General features: G+C 37.0%; 1 protein-coding gene across 1 annotated transcript; it reads left to right on the forward strand.

Annotated features, from left to right (window-relative positions):
- Positions 1 to 4,182: 4,182 nt before the first annotated feature.
- RALB (RAS like proto-oncogene B) lies at positions 4,183 to 26,562 on the forward strand. Its single transcript, XM_081937989.1, has 5 exons — positions 4,183 to 4,472; positions 13,536 to 13,691; positions 17,621 to 17,829; positions 19,457 to 19,634; positions 20,858 to 26,562. The coding sequence occupies exons 2-5, from the start codon at positions 13,578 to 13,580 to the stop codon at positions 20,975 to 20,977; spliced, it is 621 nt and encodes a 206-aa protein (XP_081794115.1). The 5' UTR covers positions 4,183 to 4,472; positions 13,536 to 13,577; the 3' UTR covers positions 20,978 to 26,562.
- The last annotated feature ends 942 nt before the right edge of the window (positions 26,563 to 27,504 follow it).

Below are 27,504 nucleotides of genomic sequence, written 5' to 3' on the forward strand. Positions count from 1 at the left end.
TGATACTAAAATTAAAAAACCAGGGAGAATCAGAATATCATGATACATGGAATATATTTTACCAATGGTTGGAAACAAGAGGCAGAAGTTGGAAAAAGAAATAATTAGGATTTGTGAAATTGGAATGTGATGTAATATATGTAAATATAAATGAGTAGAATATATATATAACTAGCAATGTAATGTAAGAAGACAATGTTATTTGTACATTATCTGTTTTTTATGTTAGTATGTATGGCGGAGATAACGCCAGCGAATGGTCACACTGTTTCCAATATTTTAATAATAAATGAATAATAAATATAATAATAAATAAATAAAATCAAAGAGTTAAGATTCTTTCCCCTTTTGAAGTATGTATTGGGAACAGGTGAGCATATTCTGGTTGTTTAGGATAGCATTGGAGTCATTATTTCTGAAATCTGACTGATTGTAAAGGAAATAAGTCCAACAGCATTTCAAAAGGTAGACAGCATTCTAAATGATTTTGAGATGTTTCCAAAGAGTATTTTTATTAACTCAGTTTAGCACTGCCTCATCTCAGGCTGGGTTCATACAACATGCCAAATCAAAGCCAAAAAATATGGTGTATCAACACGATATGGGCACCCATTCATTGTGATATCTAAATTGTGGTTCAATAAATAGTTGTGATTTATAGAGTAAACCATGATTAAGGATTTTAAGCCCATTTCAGTCACTCAAATATCCAGAAAGGGATTTTTCCTTCTCTTCATTAGAAATCTGATATACAATTTAATAAAATTCTCTCACATTTTTTCCGTTCTGGCAAGTTTTATCCTATCTAACTACTGATATAATAAAATATATTGCTGATATAATAAACTAGATATAATAAAAACAGAACTTTTAAAAAGCACATGTAGTGTCCTAATCCTCATTCTTCTGCATTATCATAATGTGCAATGGCCTTTTGGACAAATAAATACTGCCTAGCCCGCAAGCTCTCACACGTCAAATTTCAGTTAACAACTTGGCCAAGTCAAAATTGTCAGTCTAAATCTCTGACTTATCCATTTACAAAGTGATTCATTTCATTTTTGGACACAAGTGACCTTTTTTTCTTTTTCAGTCAGAAAATGAATGCTGATGTGCTTGTCAAAAGGCATTAGCACAAGAATGAAGCATAAGTAAAAATGGGCGGGGAAAAAACCGAATGAAAAATCTTGCTCCCTCAAATGAAGTGTGTTTGCTCAATTATTCCAGTTTTTGAGCTGGCAATAATACATGGAATCATTAATGAATCAATTTCTGTGTTTGCACAACATGTTATGGCTATTTTTGCATAAAGACTATTTTAGCCTAAGAAAAATATTAACCACTTCTCAATAGTGAATAATCTCCAATGATTGCTAGCACCCCAGAATTCCATGCCCAAATATACAAAAGGACAAGTTGGCAAACATGTGCATAGAACTGAACTGGCTTTGGAGGAAAGAGAATCTATTTAGTGCAATTTTAGTAACAAGTTAGTTTTAAAAGAGCAGTATATTCTCAATCTTTAATGGGCTGGGAATTTTGACAATATGTCATGGACGTTCTCACAGAATAGCTGTTCAGAGAGCATACCCCATCACTCATTTTTCAGGATTCTTCTCTCACCAAAACAAAGGCAGTTCTGTTTTGCAACATGCTATTTCTCTGTTCATTTTAATCAAAGGGCTTGACAAGAAGAAATGAAAATGAAGTCGGTATGGAGAAAACCAATCTGGTACAGTGGCTACGGCACCAGAATAGAAACTGGGACATTGTGAGTTCTAATCCTGCCTAGGCACAAAGCCATCTAGGTGACCTTGAGTCTGGGAGACCTTGAGCTAGCCACTCTTGCTCAGTCCAAGGAAGTAGGCAACCGCAAACCACTTCCAAACCATGTTCCAAGAAAACTGCAAGGACTAGTCCAGTTGCTAGGAGTCCACACTGTCAATAACGAAAATGGAGATTGCCAGATGCCAAGAGAAGAGTTATTTGACATATTGATACCCAGGACTGCTACAATACAGACTTTAGATTTAACAATAACACATAAAAGGAATCTTTTCTACTATGGAGTTATTTTACTACTGTTGACATCTCAGCCAATGCACATTGATCTTGACTTTTACAAACGGATACAACTCATACTGTTAATATAATAATTTATTCAGTTATTTTGGTTCATAATGACACAATGAACTACACACTAACTGCATAACATGTTATATTAAAATGTGGTTGGTTATTTTGTGTTTGGAATATCATCAAATGCTTCTATTTATACAGAAATCTGAAAGATTTCAATGGAACTTTTAATCTGATTGGTTAATTACAGCATTGCATTCTAATAAACTGTAGTTACTTTAACCATGTTTTGCTAAGTAAACACATACTACATCACAAGCCACTTACAAGCCATAATGGCTGGTTTCACAGAGCATGCTATGCCAAACCTAGATAAACAACATCATTGTTTAATGCAATGTTTGAAAGCAGTCAGCAGCACAACAAAGTTGCATTTTCAGGTCCAGACAGAATAGCAATAGAACTTAGATTTATATATGCTTCACAGTCCTTTACAGCCCTCTCTAAGAGGTTTCATGGAGTCAGCCTATCGCCCCCAACAATCTGGGTCCTCATTTTACCAACCTCGGAAGGATGGAGGGCTGAGGCAACCTTGCGCCTGGAATCATAGCTTTCAAGGCCTATTTTTATTAATTTCAAACCAAAATCCAGTAAATTCAGCAACATCATAGGTTTGAAACTGGCTCTATATAGTAGAAGACATCCACAAGAGAAGCATTGTAGCCCTAGAGCCGGGATGGCGAACCTATGGCACGCATGCTACAGGTGGCACGCAGAGCCATTTCTCAGGGCACACAAGGTGTTGCCCTGTTATTTGGCCAGCGCGCATGTGCGCGCTGGCCAGCTGACTTGAGCCATTTTTCTCCCTCCCCAGGCTCCAGAGGCTTTATAGGAGCCTGGGGAGGGCTAAAACAGCCTCCCCCCCTGAAGGCTCCGGGGGGCCTCCTATAAAGCCTCTGAAGCCTGGGGAGGGTGAAAAATGCAAAAAATGGGGGGGGGAGCACTGGTCATGCGTGCTGGGGGGTCACACATTGCATTAGGAGTGTGGCACGCCCACGCACAACCCCCCTGCGCTCCCCCCGCTTTTGGCACGTGAGCCAAAACAATTTCGCCATCACTGCCCTAGAGCCTCTAAAAAAAGCCCCATTAAGAAAGCCAGTTAATTGAAAGCCTGAATAAGACCATTACACACAGTATGTGCTATACAGTATGAACTAGGGCTTTACTATTGACATAATTAGCTGCTGAGCAGTTCAGCTTCTAATGAAATGATAATTTCAAAACCACTGGCAAGTTTCTACCAGCTGTAATAAAGACAGAAGAGATGATGTGTTAATAGCTGTGAATATGAAACACCAACTCACTCCTCAATATTAAAGAACAGCCTGGCTAGGAAAGTTTAATAAATAAGGAAAACTCCTGTAATGAAAGTTTCCTATCAGCTGCAGCAACGTTCCCCTTCGGCAGGCCAATCCAGTGGAAGAGAAATACATAAAACGAGACAAAAGCACAGCTAAAGCAGCAGAAAGGGAAAACGTGCCCAACTGAAACACAAGCCAAAAAATATATATCCATCTAACATGACCCTAAACCCAATTCCAAAGTCCATGATGCAAAAAGAGCATCTTGTCTCTGTCCAAACGTGCAGGGAGCACGAACAATGTCGTTAAACTTGTCATTAAATTTAGCCACTAGCCAGACCTTCCCAGCACTGACTGCAGTGAATATACACTAGGCGACCCTTATCTTCTTCCGTAGAAGACTATATAATCCATTCTCTAGTACCGGTAGTTCAACCAATCCTCTTTCTTCTACCTCCAATTGGACAAGAGACGGTCACGTGCTTGAGACGCACACTCCCCCCCGCCCCCTTTCCTCTTGTCGTCGGACGCGGCTGGCTCCTGGAAGTGTAAAAAAAAAAAAAGCGCTCGGGAGCAGGGGCTGGAATGGGCGTGAAGCCCAGAGGAAGGGGGGGCGGAGCGAATGCAAAACAAACAAAGACGCTGCGTTTTGCTTTGACCCGCGACATCATTGAGCGCGCCACGTCTGTAATTTTTTTTTTTTTAAAAGAAGCAGCAGCAGGAGCTGCGCGCGCAAGTTGAGAACCTGAGGGAATTGTATGCTAGCTAGCTCGCACGGGCCGGCGGGCGGGCTTTCCTCCATCGGGGCGGTAACGAGCGCGTGCATGGGCGGGCGGGCGCGCGCGCGGCGGTGGCGCTGCTGCTGCTGCTGCTGCTACTAATATCCGCCTCCCTAAAAAGCGAGGGTAGCGGCGCTAAGGGCGACCGGCCTCGGGCAGGGGAGAACCTCGGTATTTTTTTTTCTTTTTGCTCGGCAGCTTTTGAGGTCAACAACTACCTAGAGACCCCCACCGCGCCCACGGCAACGGGAAGGTAAATGCCGTGCTTCTTTCTTTCTTTCTTCCTTCCTTCCTTCCTTCCTTCCTTCCTTCCTTTCTTTCTTACGGGGAGGGAGACGGGCAAGGAAGAAGAGCCTCCTAGTTTCAAGCCTCTTTTTTTTAAGGTGAGCGAGGCTGCAGCGGCCGCGTGAGCCAGCGTTGTTCGTGCCGCCGTGGAGAGGAAGGAAAGGGGAAGCGAGTCCTTCGGGGTTGGGCATTTGCTTTTCCATTTTGTGGCATTGCAGTTGGGAACGAAGCCGGGGCTGGGTGGGTGGGTGGGGTTGAAAAAATATATTGCCCCCCCTTCCCTCCTTCGGTGGTGGAACCCCCGCAGGCAACGAAAGTATTTTGTCGTTGTAACTAATCCCTTAAAGAAGGGGGTGGGAAGCGGGGGGGTGTATGGTTTCCCTTTCCCTCCCTCCTCATTCTTACCCCGTAATGGCGGCGGAACTTTAGGTGGTTCGGATGCCTTTTCTTTTTATGGATATTACAGACAGAGGGCTTTTGCGTTGGCTCCTTTTTTGGGGAGAAGGAGAAGGTGTGTGTGGGGGTGAAGCCTTTTGTGTGAGGGGATGGGGGGTGTCTTTCATGGCAAGCCCGCTTGTTCAAGGAGTTTGGTGGGGGGCTCCGAAGGTGTCCGTAGGGCTACGCCACTGGCCATCCCTTTGCTCAATTAAAGGGATTTGTGTGTGTGTGTAAAGACTGCAAGACACGGGTGTTGCATTGATCCGAGAATAAGTGGAAATAGTGGGAATAAAGTGTATTTACCCAAAATAAAGAGTTTCAGTGTGAGGAGAAATGACCCCCTTTAAATACCGTTTTTTGGGGGAGGGGGACAAACGATCTGCAAAAAGCTTGATTATGGAGAACTAGTCCAGCCTAAAAGTGGGGATTGGATTTTTAGAAGATCTCCCAGGTCAAATCTTGTTTCCACTTTTGTGTATTAGAACGTTGTAGCAAATCTGCCTCAGATTTCTTTCTTTTCTTTTAACTTCCTTAAGTATGGACAATAATATCATGTTCCTGTTTGCTGCCATTAACACAGGGGAGTTAACATGAACCTATGCAAGAACTTGAGGTGATGGGTAAATTCATTATGAAGTGTCAACAGATTATATATTTGTTGCTTTCCCTACTCCTTTCTGGATTTCATTGAAACATTTTCCACATTAAGCTGGCTTGATTTAAAGGCCCTGTTAGAATTTTTCTTAAAAAACATGGTTATTTATGCTGGAATTGTTCAAATTATTTTTTACTCATATGTCATAGCTGCCTAGGTTCAAACACCTCTAAGCTGGTAGAAAATATTTCTGATTTGTTAATTTGGTAGTGTCTAATTCCTGAAGATCAGATTTGGATAAATACAGTGCTTGAATTGGAAATCCTTGGTTGTGTTATTTAAACAAAAAGTAGATCTCTATCAATCTCAATACAGATTCCTAGGGAACTCTGCTGTTTGTATTATTTCCTTTTTTTGTTGTCTAATAGATAATTAATCCATATAACGCCATTTCTTATTTTATGACTACTAAATTATACACTAAAGAATGTTGTCAAGGGATGCTGGACTTTTTTTGGGGAAGTCAAATACAACATTGTATCAGATTATACCTATACATTGCAAGCATGGATATCTGCCATTTATCCTTGGCAGTGAAGACATTATTCCTGCATTTTCTCTGCAGTCTCCTTATTTTTCTTTAGCAGTATTTGAACTCCCTGGTTTTCCAGAGGTTCAGCTGTCTTTCTGGCTAGTTTCCTAATTTTGACACGTTTATTAAATAATTTTTGCTGGTTTTAGGGCTATTAATATTTTTAGCTCTTACTTTTTTTCCTGAAATTATTTTGTGCCATGAGGTAACATTTTATTTTATTTTGTCTAACTTCTGGTTGAGTCTTCCTCATTAAAGACACTGCAAAATACAGACTTTATCATTACTGCTTGTCTTTTGTATGTGCTGAGGCATGTTAGCTAATGTTACACAGATGCTTAATGCTTCAGTAAGTTGAGAACACAAAACTGCTAGACAAACGAAAGACTAGGGACTCTGCTATTCAGAAAGAAAGAAGGGATCTACTTGATGAGGTTCTAATGTTTCATTGAAGAAAAATATAGAAATAGCCAGAAAATCTGAGGTTTTGTATATTGAGTTCAATTTTGTTTTGTCAAATTTTGTCTATTTGGGAAAGCCAGGGTATAACAGACTTGATTGAGCATATAGGAGACTAATTAATATCTTGGTATGTATACATAAGGTAAAGGTTCCCCTCGCACATATGTGCTAGTCGTTCCCGACTGCAACAGTCACAAGTGTGAAAAACAGTCATGTCACTTTTTTTCAGTACCATTGTAAACTTTGAAAACTGGTCACTAAATGATCTGTCATAAATTGAAGACTAGCTGTCTAGAGGTAACATTTTCTTTCATTTATTTTGAAAGAAAATACCACCCGTATCACCATTATCTTATTCTAGTTGATCATTTCAAGTGGCTTATAAACCAATTAAAATTGATCTGGTTCAGTGATAATGCTAAACCAAAATATGGGTGGTTGTTGAATGGGATAACATAAATACATTTGTAGAAAGACACTATTTTTCAGATCACTGAGAATGGGTTTGTACAGCATGCAGAAACACAAATCACAGGAACATGGTAATTTCCTAAAGAATCCAGCATATTAATTACTGGAAAATTTTATCATTATAAAATTGGCTTGTTATAAAACTGTCCATATATACCCAACATTTTAAATTAGAACTTTTAGTTGCAGTTATTTAGTTGCAATTATTGAAAACGATCCTCTTAGAAACAAGAAATAGACCGTTATCATATTCTCCTGCTCTAACTCCCCCAGCTGGAATATATTTCAGGCTTTTCTTGAGGTGTTTTCAAGTGTTCTGAGGTTTTTGTTTTGCTTAAAGTCATGAAAGCAGCCAGAATGAGCACTTTAGCTTCATTATGTGCAAAGTGCCAAGGTAACCTCTCCCAACATGGTAACTTTCAGATGTTTTGGGACTATGATTCAATTCAGTTTGGGAATTTGGGGAGTTATTTTTCCAATGCATCTTGAGAAAACCCAGTAGAGGAAGGCAGACCCTTCCTTTCAAGGGACATCTTAAAGAAGTTAAGTTGCTGTGCCTTAGCTTACAGTGTTTATTGTTGGTTGGCACCCTGTTTTATTTTACTTGAATTAGCAATCCTTTTATATGATGCATATTTCACTGTTAACACCATGTAGAAATAGGCAAAATGCTTCAAGGTGAAAATATCTTGAACACCTCCCCCCCCCCCCCAAAATCCCAATGCAAATTTCTAAGATGAAACTACTTTCATTGTGATTGGACCAAGTGCTTCAAATTTTAGGACATTTCCAATGTAGACAAAATAGGACTTCTGGAATTTAGTACAAAGCTTCCTCAATCTTCCAAAGTTTTTCTAAAGAACTTCAGGGAAATTGCCTAAAATATATAATAAAGTGCCTTTAGATACAAATCAATATATTATTTTAGATGGAAAAGTAATATTCACTATGAACATGTTAGAGCTATTGCAATTTTCTTCCCAAAACTTGTTTTCTGTAAAACATTTTCTTTATATTTTAAAAAATGTCTTACTGTATAGAAGTTCATTTTTATGGTAGGACTAAAGTGACTTATGGCATCTTCCTGTTTCTTCCCCATGTTTAAAACTAGTAGACTCCAGAGGAAATTTATTTTCTGTTTTTTTGGTAGAGATAATGTTTGCCACCTCAGCATTCTTGTACAAGTTTGTATTATAGTCTAGTGTTGGGGGGAAAGTGCTGAAACTTTATAGAATTAGAATGAGAGTTTAGTAATTTTAAATGTTATATGGGGATGGAAAGACATGAGCATTTCGTTATCCAAGATTGCCAATCGCTAACAACCTATGATCTAAAATTCTGAAGAAGTCTCTAGATTTGTATTATGCCATTTCTAGATTGTTTGTATCCCAATTGCGAAGATGTCAAGACTGAGTAATTGCTGGATGGAAACCTGAAAAAAGAATAGAAATAGAAATAGGATTCTTTATTGACCAAGTGTGATTGGACACACAAAGAATTATCTCCAGTGCATAAGCTCATAGTGTACATATAAAAAAACTAGTGAATAGGTCATAATCATAGTTACAATCATTAATCAACATTAATCCAAATAACAACTGATAAATCATAAACAAATAGGAGACGATAGGAAAGATGAGAAATGAGACAGTGCTGTGGGAATTAAGTGTTTAGCAGAGTGATGGCATGGGCAAAAAAACCCCTACCTTTATATGTCTAGTTATTTTGACATGCAATGCACTGTAGCGGTGTCCTGAGGGGAAAAGTTGAAAGTTTATGTCCAGGATGTGAGGGATCTGTAGATATTTTCTCAGCCCTCATTCTGGTTCGTGCAGTATACAGATCCTCAATGGAAGGCTAGTTGCAATTGAGGTGGTTTTTTTTTTTTTTGCAGTCCTAATTATTCTTTGAAGTCTGTACCTGTCCATTTGGTTGCTATGACAAACCATATTGAGATAGAAATGACAGATTCAATAATTACTCTGTAAAATTGTATCCGCAGATCCTTAGGCAATCTGAGCTTTCTGAGTTGATACAGGAAGAAGATTCTTTGTGGTGCCTTTTTAATGATGATTCTAATGTTAGGTGTCCATTTCAAGTCCTTGGAGTTTAAAGAACCTAGAAACCTGAAGGTTACATTAACCCAAAATGTTGCATGACTATTTCAGCCTTGTTTTGTGGATGTCGTTTTTTAAGCTCTTGTAATGTAGATGGCGCTTAACATATAAGCTTGTTTTTCCTCTTTAGTGTGCCAATTCTGATTACATCATTAATGAGTTGTGAGCATGTATATTGTTAAACTTTTAGGTTTGGACACGGAACAGACTTGGCTGTTCATCCCATACACAAAAAGGCCTTCAGTTTTGCTGAATAGCATTATGGTTGTAAACACAGGGCAAAATGTAGCCATGGCAACATTTGTGTGTGGGTTTTTAAATGTGGAAGAATGCAGGTACCTCTTAGTTATTGCTCATCATTTTTATCTCTCAACAAAGAAATTTGCATTTAAAGCAACATAAACTTTTGAGCAAGAATGAAATATGCTTTCTTGTTTAAAAGATGCAGCAGAGTCAGGCAGAATTAGGATTTGGATTGTATAAAAAAGGATTTATTTATATTGAACAAAGTATTAAAGGAAGATATTTCTAGAGCATGAGATACAAGAATAGAGTTGCCATGATGTGTTTAATTTATTTCATGAATGCATTTCTGTACATAAAATATTACTGTTATGTTGTTAATGTTCTGAGCTATTCAAGGTGAAGTGATACGGGAGAGAAACAAAAATAGCTCTGCATATCTTATTTAGATATATTGAAGAGCACAAAATAAAAATTAAAAAATTGAAGTATCTCTTCCACAAAATTAAGTAACTAATCATTATATAAATAGCAATCACATGATTTAAATTGAATGGCTTGAGACCAGCAGCATGACCTAAATTTTATACTCTTCTTCAAATAGATGACTTTAATAAATGCAATTATATATATTTTTGACTGTGAACTCTTGCTAATGCAAATTGTATTGCTTTGGAGATAAGGGTCACAATAAACTATTAGCTGCATACATAAATTAATATGTATTATTTAATTAAGTAAGAATTAGTGTGTTGTGACCTACAGGTAGGAAAATTGTTAATTCATGCTTATGCAGGTAATCCTCGCTTATCAACCACTTAATTCAATGACCTTTCAAAGTTACAGTGGTGTTAAAAAAGGAGACTTACGGGTGGTCCTCAAAGTTGCAGCTGTGTTAGCTTCCCCACAATCATGTATGCAAGCTAGCATCAAGTCACAAGTTGCAGTCACTTGACGTGACACTTAACCTGGGGTGATTCGCTTAACAATCACAGCCAGAACTGATGTAAGTTGTGTACAGTCACATAACTTTTCACTCTACACTTGCCTCATTTAGCAATGAAGTTTCCTGTCCCAACTGTGCTAAGTAAATGGGCAGTACCTGTAATGCTTGGTCACTGGTAAAACTAGAGCAATGTTAAGCTAAGTAATTAGCAAAATCTCAAGATTAAACTGCTTGTACTGGTCACTGGATACCTTCTTTGGATTGATTAGTCAGCTGTTTTTGCTCATTTGCTGATTCTTATCCCTCCTCAGAACTGGTAGCCTGTTGTTCATATTTCCTTTTTGTTTTCAAGTAATCTGCATAAACCAGAGAGTGCAAAATTTGGCTTGAAAAACTTATTTTAAAAAACAAAAACCTAAGATCATGGCATCCGGTCACTTCCTGGCAAATAAAAGGGAAAGAAATGGAAGCAGTAACAGATTTAATTTTCTTGGGCTCCAAGATCACTGTAGACGGAGACTGCAGCCATGAAATTACAGGTAGTCCTTAACTTACAACAGCTCAGTTGGTGACCATTCGAAGTTACAGTGGCACTGGAAAAAAAGTCTTATGTACTGTAGTGATTCACTTAACAATTGTGGCAAGAAAAGTCACAAAATGGGGCAACATTCACTTAACTCTCTTGCTTAGCAACAGAAATGTTGGGCTTGATTGTGTTAGTAAAGTTGAGCACTACGCAATGAACATGAAATTGGGCCAACTCCAGGAGACTGTGGAGGAGACTGGTGTGCTCTGTAGTCCATGGGTCATGAAGAGTTGGACATGATGTAGGGACTGAACAACGTTGAATATGAACTGAAACATCCCTGCTCTTTTCTGACTGCAATGAAAATTGAGAAGGAAGGAGGAAGGAGAGATTTATTCTTTTGCTAATAAGAAAGGTTTTGATTTCCATAATCATGTCTTAAAATTTAATGTCTCAGCAGAATTGCTGAATATAAGATAAACTCTGAATCATTATGGTGCATATAATTGAGCCATCTAAAATATTATAATCCATTTGGCTTCATCCTTTTATCAGATATATAATGTGAGAAAACAGAATTCACATGTTTAGTTTTACAGTTTTTGGTTTCATGCTAGCAGTTAAATCCGTCTTAGAAATGGAGTACTAGAAGGCTTTTACAAAAGCGTTCTGTCTCTATATAGATCAGTGGCCCAGACTCTGTTCTTAAAGAATGAACGCTTTCAATTGCAGTCTAGCTGGAGAAATTGTGGATTGCCAGCTGCATGGCAAGTAAAAGAAGAAAGATTGTATCTGCTTGCTTGATTAGAGTCAATGATAAAGTAGAATTTTAGGAAAGGTCTGAGCAAATCTGCGGAGGGAATCAAATTTCAAAGCCATTAAATATTTTATATCCATACATAAATCCTGTATGATACGAAAATTATATCGTGGTTATTTCATTATTTAATTAAACATAGAAGCCATGCTATTCCAGATAAGTGCATTCAATTTATACTTTAAAAAATAAAGAAAAGGATTTTAAAAGGGGAGGATTATGTTTGGGAAAAACCATCCGCAACGCACCCTTCCTGCTACAAGGTCTGGGAAAACAATCGGGTTTAGAAGGATTTTTGAAATATTGATGGATCTCTAGGGGAATGCTCTTGTAGTGGACAGGTGTCACAAGTTTTCCTGTTGTGATGCCCAACAATACTGTGTAGCAGAATATTGATTATCCAACTCTGAACTCTACAGGGTAATTCCTAACAATCTAAGTTATCTCAGGGAGATTTCAATTAGTTGAGGAAAATATTCAAATCTGAATGAATGTGGAGAAAACGATAAGAATTTCAAAAGTATTTTGCTATTCTTGAGTAGCCAATAGGCTTAAGAAGACTTGATAGTCTTGCAGTCTGTATTATATAGTACTGTATGGCCAATTTTGGTGTTAACATTTCTTTTAATTTACGAGTCTCACAGAAAATAAATATGTTGCACAAGTAGTTGAATCTAGAATTATGGGCTTAAGTCATGCTAGTCATTAAGTGGGCCACCATGTGAAGGTACCTGAGTTTACAATTTTTGTTGTGGCTATCGTTAAATGAACCTGGCGGTCTTAAGCAAATCCATTGTGGATTTGGGCTTTTTTTTCCTCAGAAACTGGAAATAAAGGCCAGTTTCTGGTAAAATGCATAATAAATTGCAGTCACATAACCAACAGCTGTAAATCGAGCTGGTTGCCAAGCATCCAAAATGTGGCCACAAGGGGCGTTCAGTCATTGGAACTTCAAATCTGCGTCACATGTAGCCCCGCGGAATCTGTCAGAATTTTAGCTTAGTGATTGGTCATAAATTGAGAACTAACTTTACACAGACAAGAGCATCAAACTTCCTGTATAACCCCCCTTCTGTTCCTCTTATAATATACATTATATTAAAGATTTGGTTGACAGGAACTTTCCAGCCTTTGGGGCACAATTCAGGGATACATTTCCATGATAGATAATGTAGTTATTTCTTCTCATGCACTGCCAGAAAATATTTTCACATCTTCCCAGCAATTCCCCCTATGCCTTTGAAATCTATTTTAGGAGAGTTCTCCAAACATTAAAGTAGTAGGTACCAAATGTTTAGTGCAAAATGAGCAAGTTTTAACGATTTTATTTTTTCTGTTCTATTTCATCATATTTGTTTCTAAAGTCAACTAAATTACAAATTTGCCATTTTAACAGAAATTAAAATTGCATGTATCTTACTATTGACTTGTTTGCACACTATAGTTAAAGCCAAACTCAATGTCTTTTGAAGTTAAATTTTACGTTTGCTATTTGAAAAGGGAAACAGGATTTTGCAAATACTTACAATACAATACAATACGATAGCAGAGTTGGAAGGGACCTTGGAGGTCTTCTGAAAACTTCCACATTCAAAATCATACTAGAATTATAGGAAAGCCTGATAATTATTCATCATATTGTTTTCTAAATTGATCAGTAGTATATCCAGATGAAATTGCAGTTAAAGCATTGATGTTTATTTAGTCCTTCTCAAAGGTTGTGACATATTTGAAATTTTGGGTGATTGCATCAGCGAATTCTTTCATTCTGGTGATTAAATACTTGATCTGAATAACAAAACATCTATTTTTTTTGGCTTCTAGCTCATCAGTCTACTCAGCTCATATCTGAAAACCATATTAAAAATGGCTGCTAGTAAGGCAAAAAGTCAAAGCTCTCTTGCCCTTCACAAAGTAATCATGGTGGGTAGTGGAGGCGTGGGCAAATCAGCACTTACACTTCAGTTTATGTATGATGAGGTAAGATATTTGTTGCTTTTCTATTTATAGGTATTAAAATGATGTACTATAGTCTGCACTAAACTGCTTTTACTGTGCATTGTGGGACACCAATACAAGACCATAAATTTGTAAAAAAAAATTTAGAAAGAGAAATAATTTTACTCTGTTTTTTCCTGCTGGTAGTTTAGATTAGATCTCATAGTTTTAAATATAAAAAGCAGTCTAAAATAGTCAGCAAAATAACATCTCTTTATAACTTTTTATCCTTGAAACTATTTTTCTTTTCAAAATCAATATACTACTTCATACATTTATTTTTTTCTTTAAACTTCTCAGTTCTGTTAAGAATGTAATCATATATAAGAAAGTGGTAGAAATTCTTAAAGGAGTCATATTGCTACATTTTCCCATGTACAATAGTTATTCCTACAGCCTTATTATTTTCATCATTTTAATGGCCTGTTTTCACAAACATATACAGCATTTCAATTCTAGCCTGTAATTATTTATATAAAAAATTGTTCTGCATGGCCTTTGTCATTTTTTTCTTAAGCATTCCTTGCTCTCTTCTATTACCATATTTTGCAGAGTATAAGACACTCTGGAGTATAAGATGCACCTTCATGTTTGGGGAGGAAAATAAGAAAAAAAAATCTGCCTCTGCCTACCAGCATCCATCAGTATTCACCTGGTTAGCGACCTTAGCAACAGCCTTGTCAGCTTCAGCACATTAGTTTGCTGGTTGTGAGTGTGCGCTCACAGCTTCAGCTGATCATTGCAGGGAGCTCTAGTGAGTAAAGCAGGCGAAGCATGGACGTGGTCAGACAAGGCAGCAACTGTTCTGGGTTGCCATTTTGGCCTCCTGCCTCGTGTTTTAAGCCTTCAAACGCTCCATTTGAGACCCTTTCAAAGCACCATTCGCCAAAGCACATTAATGCTGATGTCGCCCAAAAACACGACGTGCAGAGGCCAAAACTGGGGCGTGTGGAGGGCTAAAATACAATGCGCAGAGGCTGAAAATGCGATGCGCGGAGACAGTGATCGGCAGCGATGTGCTCTGGTGATCCCAGCAGCCGTGAACAGGTCTCAAATGGAGTATTCAGAGGCTGAAAATGCAAGTCGTAGAGACCAAAAATGCAAGCCACGGAGGGAGTCTATGACAATCCCTGCAGCCTGGAACAGATCTAAAACGTGACATGTGAAGGCCGAAAGGTGGGTGGGGCTACATTCAGTGTATAAGATGCACCCAAATTTTCAACCTCTTTGGGGGGGGGAGAAGTGCGTCTTATACTCCGAAAAATGCAGTACATCCTTTCAAACTTTTGTTCTTATAAACAAACTTTGTTTTTCTCTTTTACAGCAGTCATTCTTTGCTGTGCATGTTTCTCATCTATGGCATCTTTCATTTAATGATTTTGCTGCGAATTGTATTTCATAGTTCACGTTTTCATTACTATTTCATAATTGCGTACACCTGGAGTAATTCTGTATATTCTCTCCAAGGAGTTTTTTCATTCTCTCTCCTTTCATTCATTCATTGCATTAGGAAATTAATTTATCTTCTATATTTTTTTTACATAAAGCTCTTATTTCTCCCCTTCTACTTTCTCTCTAATTATTTTTATTTTTCTGGAGTTTTTTATGTCGATTTTCTGAAGATTTTTGTTGATAGTACCAGAAACAATGGCCTGTTTTAAACTGAGAACTTCTCATCCCCTTTATACCCTTTCCTGATGTCAGGAATCCACTATCAAACTATCAAAATTGTCACACTTAATTATTCATTGTTTTTCTATGTATTGACTTAAATTATATGCAGGTAATCTTCCGATTACCAGCGTTCCTTTAGCAAACATTCAAAGTTATGCGATCAGCGCCCCCTAGTGTTTATGAACAAGTCCCAAAACTACGAATCTTGTAGCACCACGGCAGTTCACCCTTACGAACAATGATGGAGAGAGTACAACATTCCTCCTGCACTTTGCTGGCCAAAATGGAGGTTCGGAGGGGCATTCTTGCGCCAATGCTCAGTTTAGGCCTGGGTAGGCCTCGCCTTGCACATTGCTGGCCAAAATGGAGGTTCAGAAGGGGAGGCCTGCCCCTCCTAATCTCCGTTTAGGCCTGCTCACTCCCACAAATCCTCAGGTTACAAATGTAATGGGCAGCCTTCATTACATTTGTAACAAGAGGACTACCTGTATTTGAAACAAGCCTTTTTCTAAGCATATATTTACCTAATGATCACCTTTATAATTGATCATGAGTTTTAGAAAATTCATTTAAAATATTGTATAATTTTTGCTACGGTTTTGTTATCAACATTCACTGGGGTGATCATTATTCACCAGACTGTAACACACAGTTATTACCAGTCTACAATTATATTCATCCACAACAATCTAGATGTTATCCATTTATGTGTTCGATATGAATATCAAAATCATACATTTTAGATATTTCATAATTACATCTACCCTTTGATTTATATGTTTTTATCATCTCCATTAGTTCAACTATGCTTTCATTCAAATTTATTACTCCTTTTATCCTAGTTTCGCAGCATAGAACGTAATTGTTTTTCTTTAATTTATTTCCTTAATTCGTGCCCTTAAATATCATTTACTTCTCTTACACTCAAGTTGTAACCTTCTACATGCCATGGTTATCAGTAGATGGGGCACATAAATCATCTATCCAGTGTGGCTTTTGATAACTTAAGGTTTTCACATAAGACATTTTTCAGTAATACAGGAAAGAAGTAGATTAGGTTACTAGTTGTCCATGCCTCATGAAGCATTTCCTGCTAATAGTAAAGACACCTGGGTCAGTTTTGGCATATTTTGACTAGTATGCCACGAGCACAATCAAACCCAGTTTTTCCCAAACATTTTCACTCTATGTAAGGTAGGATTTCCAATATAAAGACTACTTTGCAAGTCAGCATACTATTTCCAGTATCCCACCAAGAGTGGAGTATACAAAGTACAAATGCTTATTAATACCAAATTTTTACCCCATTTTACGGATCAGGCTAATGTGGGAGAAGCGTAATATCTGACTGGGTTGCAATCTCAAGAAAAAATGAATAATACTTAGGACTTCAGAGGTAGACTTAGAATTGCTTGAACAAATTCTAATGGCAATAGATTTATCATGAAAGGCTTTCGTGAATTTTCCTTCCAGAATAAATATTTTCCTTTACTCATGATAAACCGAAGCAGAATTTATACTTATAAAATCTACAAGGGGATTTTTTTTAAAAAAAAACAGAGTACATTGTTTTGATCCCTAGATTATTAGTTGAAGCAAATCTTTAACACATAAATGAAACAAATGTTTCTATCTCAGCGCTATATGCACTGGAGCCGCAAATAGGCATTCTTGTTAACTGCATATAAAGGCATTATTTATAACTTCGCTCGCACAGAGAGGGACTTCTCCAGGTGCCGTCCACTAGACAATGCCATGGGGCGGCGCCTAGGAGCAGAGCCTTCTCTGTGGCGGGCCCAGCCCTGTGGAATGACCTCCCCCCGGATATTAGGACCACTACAGACCTCCGCTCCTTCCGTGTTAAGCTCAAGACCCACCTTTTTCAAATATCTGGCCTGGCTCAACCATAACTTCGTTACGCTCCTGAGGGGTTTTTAATTTAGCAATTTTATTTAAGGGGATTTTAAACTGTGTTTTAATTGTGTTTTTAGCTGTGTTTATTGTCCTTCACTTACAAGTCTACTCTCCTTCATGCACAAATGTAATTGTCCTTGTTTTTTCGTATGTATGTGTGTCCTATGTGTATTTTATCCTTTTGATTGTACGCCGCCCCGAGTCCTTCGGGAGAGGGTTGCGGCTAATCAAATAAAATTTATTATTATTATTATTATTAACTTAATTTGCTGTTCAAAGGAGTGCTAGAAACCTATTTCTAAGTATTGTTTTATGCTTTCTAGTTTGTTGAAGACTATGAACCAACCAAGGCTGATAGTTACAGAAAAAAAGTTGTTCTAGATGGCGAAGAAGTCCAAATAGATATTCTGGATACAGCTGGGCAAGAAGATTATGCAGCTATTCGAGACAACTATTTCCGGAGTGGAGAAGGTTTTCTCTTAGTTTTCTCCATTACTGAGCATGAATCATTTACAGCCACAGCAGAATTTAGGTAAATATGTTCTCTAGATGTTTTCATTGGAGTTTGATTTTTGATTGAATCTACAATGTGTCCAAAAGAAAGATGTCATCTTTCCTTTTATTTCCAGAACACATTAAGCTTTGAGCGTCTGCTAAACTGAACAGGAAAATACTTTTCCTTTGAAGACGCAAAGGGTACTGATTAAATATGGCTGTGAGGACTGCATTTTTATAGCGCAGTTACTGTATTAGACACATGTTTTCCCCCCATAAAAGAGGGTAAAAACTTGGGTGCATCTTATACACTGAATGTAGCCCCACCCACCCACCGGCCCCAACCCTTTGGCCTCTGCCTCCCAGCAATTTACCTCCTTGCAGCAAACGGGGCTTGCGGAGGTTGCAATAGGTTATAGCAATCCCTGCAGCCTGAAACAGCTGATGATCGGGAGAAACTGAAAGTGAAACTTGATCTTTGCTCCACAAGGCAAATTGCTGGGAGGCAGAGGTAGATTTTTTTTCCTTGTGCTAATCAGACTATTTGCTGCAAGGAGGTAAGTCAGTAACTATAAATGCATATGGAATGTTCAAATTATTCGGCTTGTTTTTTAAAGACTGCTTTATTATTGTTCTAGACACCTTAACAAAATGAAGAAGCTTTTTAAAATAAATGCTTGATCTGAAGAGGCCCAGTGCTATTGTATCTTCTTTTAAATAGCAGAGAATAACTATACTTCCAGAAAGCGCATCAATTTTAACAGCATCTGTACAAGTATAGTCTGAAATGTAACACTACAAACAGTGTATATTGTCTGTGCTATTGCAAGGAAGAAAATTGCTAGGAGGCAAAGGCAGATATTTTCCCCTTGTTTTCCTCCCCAAAAGCTAGATACTTCGGAGCGTCTTATACTCTGAAAAATACGGTAATAGATTTTACTATTTAATTCTCCCTCTGTTGATATAAATGTTTGCAATAGCGGTAACTGTAGAAAACAGAAGTGCATTTTATATCAGTATATTAGTTTATGAAGCCAGTGTGGAATAATGGTTAAGTTACTGGACTGGGAGACCTGAATTTTGACCTTCCTTATGGATGGGCCACTTTATCTCTCAGCCCTACACTGAGAAGTTAAAAGCCTCTACAGTGGACTCACATGATAAATTTAAGGTCTGTAATTTGGCCTTCATCCTTCTATTTATTGCTTTGGCATAACGGTAAAAATAGCTAATAATTTTCTGAGCTGATTATGCTGATACTGTGTTTTGTTTGTTGATGGGGAATGTGGTGCTGAATGTATAATGCATGCGCTTCCTACTTAAACTCATTTAAAGTATATTTAACTGTTTTAAACGTCTCTGTGTGTGTGTGGATAAAATAATAGGTACAATAGGTTGCATCAGTTAGTTGCGGTAAAATATTATATTTTGAATGGAAACTGGAAAAAAGGCACATTATTTGGGTCCTGCTTGATGGAATTCATTGGTAGTTGGGACCTGCAACTCTACTCTTCTGCCTGACCAGTAAGTGTAATACGCAATAGCATTACAATTCCTTGGCATACCACACTTTTTGCTTCTGACATGTATGTATTTTACACCCTAGTAGGAAATAATGATTAAGGCCATATGTCTACTGTTTTGCTTTTAATATGCTATACTAGAGAACAGATTCTCCGTGTAAAAGCTGAAGAGGATAAAATACCATTACTAGTAGTGGGAAATAAATCAGACTTGGAGGACCGTCGACAAGTGCCTGTAGAAGCTGCTCGAAGTAAAGCAGAAGAGTGGGGGGTGCAGTATGTAGAGACATCAGCAAAAACAAGAGCAAATGTAGATAAGGTAAAGTAAGAGTTTGTTTTTAGCAGTGTTTCATAAATGAGACTGTCAGATCACAGTTGACAGTTTTTAAAAAACGTACTTTTATATAAACATAAGACAAAAGAATTTTGCACTTTGTGAGATCTCCACATCCTATGGAAGATCTGAGAGTAATCACTATAAGAGTTATCAACCACTTTGATTTAATGAAAGAACTTGAGGAAATGGTGACATCATGAACTGTAGCTACCTTTTGTAAATAGAAGGATATCTTTGGTAATTATACATATTAGCATAACTCTTGACTTATGACAGTAATTGAGCTCAGAATTATAGTAATAAATCATTGCAGTATTTAAGTCAAGACATCATGTGACCAGATTCAAAGTTACGGCCACTTTATGACAATTGTTAAGCAAACATGGCAGTCATTAAGCAGCTCCATTTTCCCCCAGTGGTCCCTTTTGTTGCTGGAAATAAATGCTAGGAAAAAAGGTTACAAAAAATGTAACAAATCACGGTGACCTGACTGTGGGTTGCTGCAAATGGTCGTAGAGGAGAATTGGTTGCCAAGCTCCAAAAAATAGAATATGCAAATTCAACTTGTTTTTTTCAGGTTTTCTTTTCCCCACTATAGCTAGACGTAGCTCCATCCCTGAGAGTTCCTGTGCTTTCTGCACTAATTTTCCAATAGTTGGTAGGTAGTCCTCGACTTATAATCATTTGTTTTGTGACAGTTTGAAGTTACAGTGCACTGAAAGAAGTGACTTATGACCGTTTTTCACCCTTACGACTGCTACAGCATCCCCACTTCGCGACTAACTCATATTTACGATGGGTACTGTGTTGGAGGTCATGTGATCCCCTTTTGCGACTGACAAAGGTCTGATAACAGTCAATGGGGAAGCTAGATTCATTTAACAACTGTAACTTAACTTCAGTAATTCACTTAACAACTGCAGTAGCAAAAGGTGTTAAAATGGAGCAAAACTCACCTAAAAACTGTCTTGCTTAGCAACATAAATTTTGTGATCAATTGTGGTTATAAGTTGAGGACTACCTGTATAACAAATTTTTGATGGTTAAAAATTAGCCATTTAAAATAGCTATTGTGAATAAATAATATGTTTAAGGATTTGTTACCTTTTTTCATAGTATGTTGCATTCATTTAAAACATGTGCTACTTCTTTATACAAGCCAGTTTTAAATGCTGATAATACAGTCTAGTTTTCTCTCTTTTTAGGTATTTTTTGATTTGATGCGAGAAATTAGAGCCAAGAAAATGTCAGACAATAAAGACAAGAATGGCAAAAAAAGCAGCAAGAATAAGAAGAGTTTTAAAGAACGATGTTGCTTATTGTGATCTTTAAGAGCTACACTTATAGGTGACAGTACTAACAAGACATTTTACTACTAACAATAGAAGACTGAATTAATAGGAAGAAATCTGAATTCAATACATTTTTCAACTCACATTGATATAAGAATAGAAGTTCAACAGATCCATGTATACCAAGAAGGATGATTCTTGAAAGCAGCTGTCACTGGTAAACAGTAATGCAAGCATTTTTTTCCTTTTATCATAAGCAATTTACCTGTTAGTCATATGGTGCACTCTGAATTTACCTCTGGATGCTGTTTCAAGGGCACTCTTCAGCAACTCTTCACCATCCTTTTTTGTTTAAATTGCAAGTTTTCACTGATGTTCCACCAAAGTTACCTGTCTTTTCTTTGTGACTTCATTTTGTGTGTTCTTAAAGGCTTACTCCTTCGGTGTTTTTTTTTTTTTAAACCACAAGTTGACAAAATTGTATAGTGCTGCTTAAAATAAGTTATGGTGGTATCAGTTTTGCTGTTTTGCCAACATGTTAGATGGACAGTGTAAGGCTTTATCTTTAAAAAAACAACCCTGAGCAGTGAGTTAGCATTTCCATAATGACTATAGTAAATTTCAGAACATTACTAATTATATTCTGGCAAATTATGTCATCTTAAATTGGGAGCAAATTAACTAGGAATCTTGAGGCAGAGGAGTTTCTAAGCTTAACCCAATTTTTCAGTACATTTGTTCAGGATTGTGGCATTTGAAGTCCAAAACCTATGAATGACATCAAGCTAGAAATTTTTGGTTTATTCCATTGAGTAATTCTATCCTTCCTCCCAAAGGGTTAGTTTCCTCCCAAAATGTGGACATTTTTACTCATGGTGTTGTGATGGTTTGTGGTTATGTATTGAAGCCATAGTGTTTGTTACATTTGCTCTCAATGTTTAAGGGAAGAAGGGGTGTTTTTTTTAATGTGAAATTTTACATTCTGTAGTTTCATGAATTGGATACAGTCCTTGTTTTAAAAGTGAGTGGTTAAAAAAAGTCCACCAGTCCTGATCCTGCACTTACTCCATTTGAACTATATATATATTTTTAAAAGAAACTTGTACAGAAAATGTTTCTAGCAGTTTGTTTGAAACATGATGCATTATAGTTGGCTTTACTTTCTTTCTCCCATGAGAGTTATTGGTATCTGCCTAGGTGATACCAAGACACGGAATTCTACTCCTGAGCGAGCACTCACTCCCTACTGGTTTCCACTTTATGGAGCACTGGTGGCTAAATTAAAAAGACGGAGATGGACAATCTTTTCATATAACTATATCCAAGTTAATAATGAGTTGCCCAAAAGTCTGACCCTTGCTTTCCTTGTACGAGAACTTTTTATAGTTTTTCACTGGATAATGGGATAAAGTTTGTAAAGACAGCTAAATTTATTCAGTTAACTTTTTTTTCTTCTTTTGTCACCATTTGATCATTAATGGGGTAAATAAAAATGTCATGTAGAAGTATATCATTACACTTTTAAAAATAGCTATGGCCAGTTCATTAAACCATTCTTTCTGAATTTGGGGCTCTTTTAAACTGTAATTTTCTTCATTTCAAAACAGGAAGTGAGAGGAACCCTCAGAAAGCACCAACCTGGAGAAAATTCTGTTGAGCAGATATACTTCATATAAATGCTCTTATGTGGTCAGTCGTAAAAATACTTTTTCAGATTATAGAGTACTTTCAAAATTCCAATAATCAGCATGTATCAGGATGCTTTGGAAGATTTAGAATATCCAGCTTAGATCTGGGCATGCTTTAAGAGAGAGGGAGTTTTAAGAATTGGGGTTATGATACCACATAAAACCAAGTCACATAAATCAATGAGCCAGCATTCTGTCCCTTCACCTCAGTATTTTTTTAAAAAAAACTTTTTGGAATTGTTATGTCTATGTTGGAGTATATACACTGTTTTCATTTAGTATGTGGCATGAAACTGCCTGGATCATTTTCAGCAAAGGTTATGGAAGGCTCAAAAAAAGAGGCCTGTACTGCATTTCATATGGTCCTGTATCCATGACTTGAAAAAATGATAAAACAGCTGTTTCAGAGATAAGCAACGTTGGAAAATAGGGAAATAAAGAGGTAGCAGTATGAAGAAGAAGAAGAAAAACACAACCATGTCTGGATATTTAAAAAGTTGAAGGATATGTCTGAGTATAAAGATTAGGATTTATCAATTAAGATTATTTGAAAAACAACAACTGATAACGCTAAAATAGGAAACCTATAAAGAAGTTTTATTTACTTTATATTGGCATAATAAAATGGTGCTAAATGGTGTATGAATGTATAGGGCGAAGCAGATATCGAGTTCACATATTATTACTATGGGTTAGAGAAGGCAGGGTGTGACTAAATATGTTTATGGCAGGGGTGTCCAAACTTGGCAACTTTAAGACTTGTGGACTTCAACTCCCAGAATTCCCCAGCCAGCTCTGCTTTATGGGATCTGGCGAGACTAATAAAATACCACAGATTGCTCTTCTAACAAAGTATAGACGTGGTTCAGTGTCATCTATCCTGAATGCAGATGTAGATGTCATAATTTTCAGATATACAGAGCTTTCAGTAACAAAGCATTCTTTGGGGATATAGTTTTGACAGTTACAACAATCTGAAACCTGTGGATTTCATCTTGAACAGGGATGGACAGTATGTAACTTTCTAGATGCTGCTGAAGGTCAGCCCCAGTAATCATTCACAGGTGTTGAAGAACCCTCTTTGGAGGACCAAAATTTGCTCAACTCCAAGTTGGTGTTTTATGTTGATGATACGTAGAAGCTTTCAGAAATCATGAAAGAAGGTAGAGCTTCACAGCAATCTCTGAAATAGGTAAACATGAGAAACTTGAGCAATGAGAAACTTGAACAAAAAGAACCTTGGTAATTAAAAAAAGAAGCTAGGGGATTTATGCAATAAGAAAGCAAGCAAAAAAGATATTCACGTCTCTCCTGTTTTTATATGTAGAACATAATATTGCAATTAAAGTACTGTAGAAAGAGCTACAGAAATTTACTGGGGGAAATAACTTGCATAGTTTAGAGATTACTTTAGCATTTTGTTTTAATCTTTGCAAGTGGCTCAGAATCACTTGTGTGAGATGCATGGCCATATAAATTTGGGCATATACAGAGATTCAGGGTTTAGGATGGAATTTGAGAAAGGCTTTAGTTTTTGAAACATCCATATGAGCCTTGCGGTTACAGAACTGTTGTAACTCTTTGAGAGAGATACTTCTTAATGCAAACCGCTTCTTTTTCATGCTTTGTACAGCCTTAATACTCTGATCCACAGGTGTCAAACTTGCCGTGTCACGTCACCGTGACATTTCACGATATTTTTTCCCCTTTGTGGAGCTGAGGTGGGCGTGGCCTGCACGTGACACACTTGGTCCATGGGCCGCCAGTTGACCACCCCTGCTCTAATCCTTTATTCAGTGGAAATTTATTCCAGTGTCAGAACTGCTTGCTGCCTAAATTCATTAAATAAACATATTCTCCTATAATGCCGTAAAAATGAAGCAATTTATTTAGAAGTTGTTTACTTTTAAAAGACAGTCTGTGAAATCAGTATTTAACATTGTTTAAGAATTAAACCATGATTTTGCTTGGTTCTTCTGTTGTTGAATTATAATTCCTAGCATCCCTCATCCTTGCCTATGCTGCTTTGGTTTGTTGCAAATTCAAATTCTGCATTTCCTGGCATAATTGCTTGGCTGCTTATACCAAAGTATTTAAATGATCTTCTAATAGCAAATGGTGCACATTCTTCAGAGGATTTGAAATGTGATAGCATCAGTGACTGCTTATTCACAACAATTGGGGACAGTAAACATATAGGAGGATGTCTCACAGTGACTCATATCATTGGATCTAACTCAGTATTAGTCCTACTCTGATCAGTAGCAGTCCAAAATTCCTAATTTTGACTTTTCAATCTCGCTTGAAATAAGTTATGAAATTTGGTATACTGTATGTAATTTGGTTTTTATTAAGTATACAAATGAATGCATTTTTCTCCTGCTTTTGAATGCATTTTTCTCCTGCCTATAAACCAGCTGTTTGGAATCTGGATCTTAAGGATCTTGAGAAGCATAGGACCTACATCTAAACTTTATCCATTCTAGGAATTATAGGAGATGAAGTCTACTCATACTTGGAAAATCACAGTCATACATGTTTGAGCTGTACTTGTAAAAGCATCTGTACAAATTGGATTCTACATACGTGACAATTAATAAACCATATATGGTCCCACACACACATTTTTGCATTTAACTGCTATGTAGTTTGAGTTGAATTTTTGTGCTTATTGTATAAATATCTTATGGACCAACACCAGTCAGGCAAAATAACAAAAAAAAAAAAAAGGTTGTGAGGATGACACTCATTCCATAAAGTAGTTGATCAAAACATTTGGAATATTAAAATTTAGTTATGATTAGGAATTTTTAAAGACCCCAAATTATTTGTTCAGAATTTTTGTAGGAGAGAGAACTCAAAAGTATATTTTCTTGTAATAAAACAAACCCTGAGACATATTAGAGGGAGAAAAACTAATGGATAGCTTACACACTCATATTAATTAAAGTAATTTCTAGTGAAAATTCTGCTTCATTTTAGATCCATAAAATAGTTTTGGTGATTATATGTATCTCTAGCTCAGTGGTTCTCAACCTTCCTAATGCTGTGACCCTTTAATACACTTCCTCATGTTGTGGTGACCCCCAACCATAAATTTTTTTGTTTTCTGTATTTTTTTGAAAATATGTGTTTTCCAATGGTGTTAGGCGACCACTGTGAAAGGGTCGATCGACCCCCAAAGGGGTCCCTACCCACAAGTTGAGAACCACTGCTCTAGCCGGTTGTGCAAAATGGGAAATGAACAGAAATGAAATTTGAAGAAAAGAATCTTTTTTTAATCTTTAGATGTAAAATATTAAACCAAACCTTTTGAAATTTAATCCTTTATAGTTTATATCTTTTCAAAAATCCAAATTACGACTCGGTTTTCATTCTCATGCCGATTCCTATCATTTAAAAGGAAAACAGCTATTGTGAACAAAATGTAATTTCTATCAAAGTTCACAGAAATAATATAAAAACATTCTATTGGAATATTGGAACATTCAGTCTCTTAATTTCTATATATACCTTATACTGACCCTTATTAACCAAACTATATACAATATAAGCTGCTTTTATTACAATCTTGCTCCTCCAAAATACTTTCAAGTCTCTCCCTGCAACTCTTCTGGTTCATAGATTCTATTCTTTTCCATGTTATGTGATGCAACGCCACCAATGATGATTACATGGTGTATAAATGAAGTTACTCTGGTTTGTCTGCAAATGATGATAAAGAAACCCTATTGATATGAAGGTTACTTCAGTATTTATGAAATATGTTTTAATTGTTTGAATTATCTTTTTTCAACTTTTAAATCAAACAGCATTTAAAAAATAAAATCCCTGATGCACATTTGGAAAATGTACATGTATGGTTCCGTATGAGAATGGAATTGAAATGAAAAGTGACATAACAGCATAATAAAATTCTAATTTCTCCTGTGAGAAGGCTTTGTGAGATATCAAACAGGATGGTTTCTTGAAAGGCCCAATTACCATAATCCCATATTATACAGAAATCAACCTATTTGGTACTCCAGGTTCTATTCTAAGAAAATGGGGCAGTCATTGGACCTCGCAGCAAAGGCTTTTCAATAACTTGCTAGTGACTGCACCATTGGTATATCAGGCAATTGGTGGTGGGGTAGTGGAGGTCATGAGTAAACATGGAGAATTGTACTGGGCTTCAGATTCAAAGGCAGAACGATGCAGAAGTGTGCATGTGGCTCCTGTCCGCAGTTCTTTAAATTCAATACATTTGTTTTAGAAAAGTGGTGCAGCCTTGGAGGACAACTGCACAATCTTAGGAAAACTGGAAAAACCACATTAAGCGGTTGGATTCAGGTACTGTGATGTGCCCCCAAACACCTTTTGATCCTTGGAGTCAAAATGCAGCTGAGAGTTTGTCCACCTTTTTAAGGCATATAGTAATCCTCTGTTAATGGCAACTGGGACCTGGATTGCTGTCAATAAGCCACTAGATCATAAATTGTATCACATGACTGTGTTACTTAGTGATAGAAATTCAGGCATTTCAGGTTGCCTTCAAGCAAATCACTGCAGGTTGTGAGGGTGTCACAAGCCCACCATTTGGGATTTCTGCTAGCTTCCCTACTGACTTTTCAGAAGCTGGCAAAGGGTCACCTTGTGATTGTGGGATGCTGTGGTGGCCAGAACTCGGGACCAATTGTAAGTGCCACTCATTCAGTGCCATTTGAATGGTAGCTGAATGAATGGTTGTTAAAGTAAGAACCAACTGTACCGAGACAATCAAAAACATATGAAACATATTAAAAGTAATCTCACATGAATAATAGTCACTGATGGTAGAAGACTGACTTACTAAATAGCCTATATAATGCATTATTCATTCCTATCCTGAAT

The sequence above is a fragment of the Natrix helvetica genome (assembly GCF_964273705.1).
Source record: "Natrix helvetica genome assembly, chromosome: 1".
NCBI classification, from domain to species: domain Eukaryota; kingdom Metazoa; phylum Chordata; class Lepidosauria; order Squamata; family Natricidae; genus Natrix; species Natrix helvetica.

Bases quoted from the DNA above. Each gene is read 5' to 3' on its own strand.
- RALB (XM_081937989.1), top strand. From the start codon at position 13,578: ATGGCTGCTAGTAAGGCAAAAAGTCAAAGCTCTCTTGCCCTTCACAAA. The intron at 13,692-17,620 runs GTAAGATATTTG...TATGCTTTCTAG, and splicing joins TTCAGTTTATGTATGATGAG to TTTGTTGAAGACTATGAACC. The intron at 19,635-20,857 runs GTAAAGTAAGAG...CTCTCTTTTTAG, and splicing joins CAAGAGCAAATGTAGATAAG to GTATTTTTTGATTTGATGCG.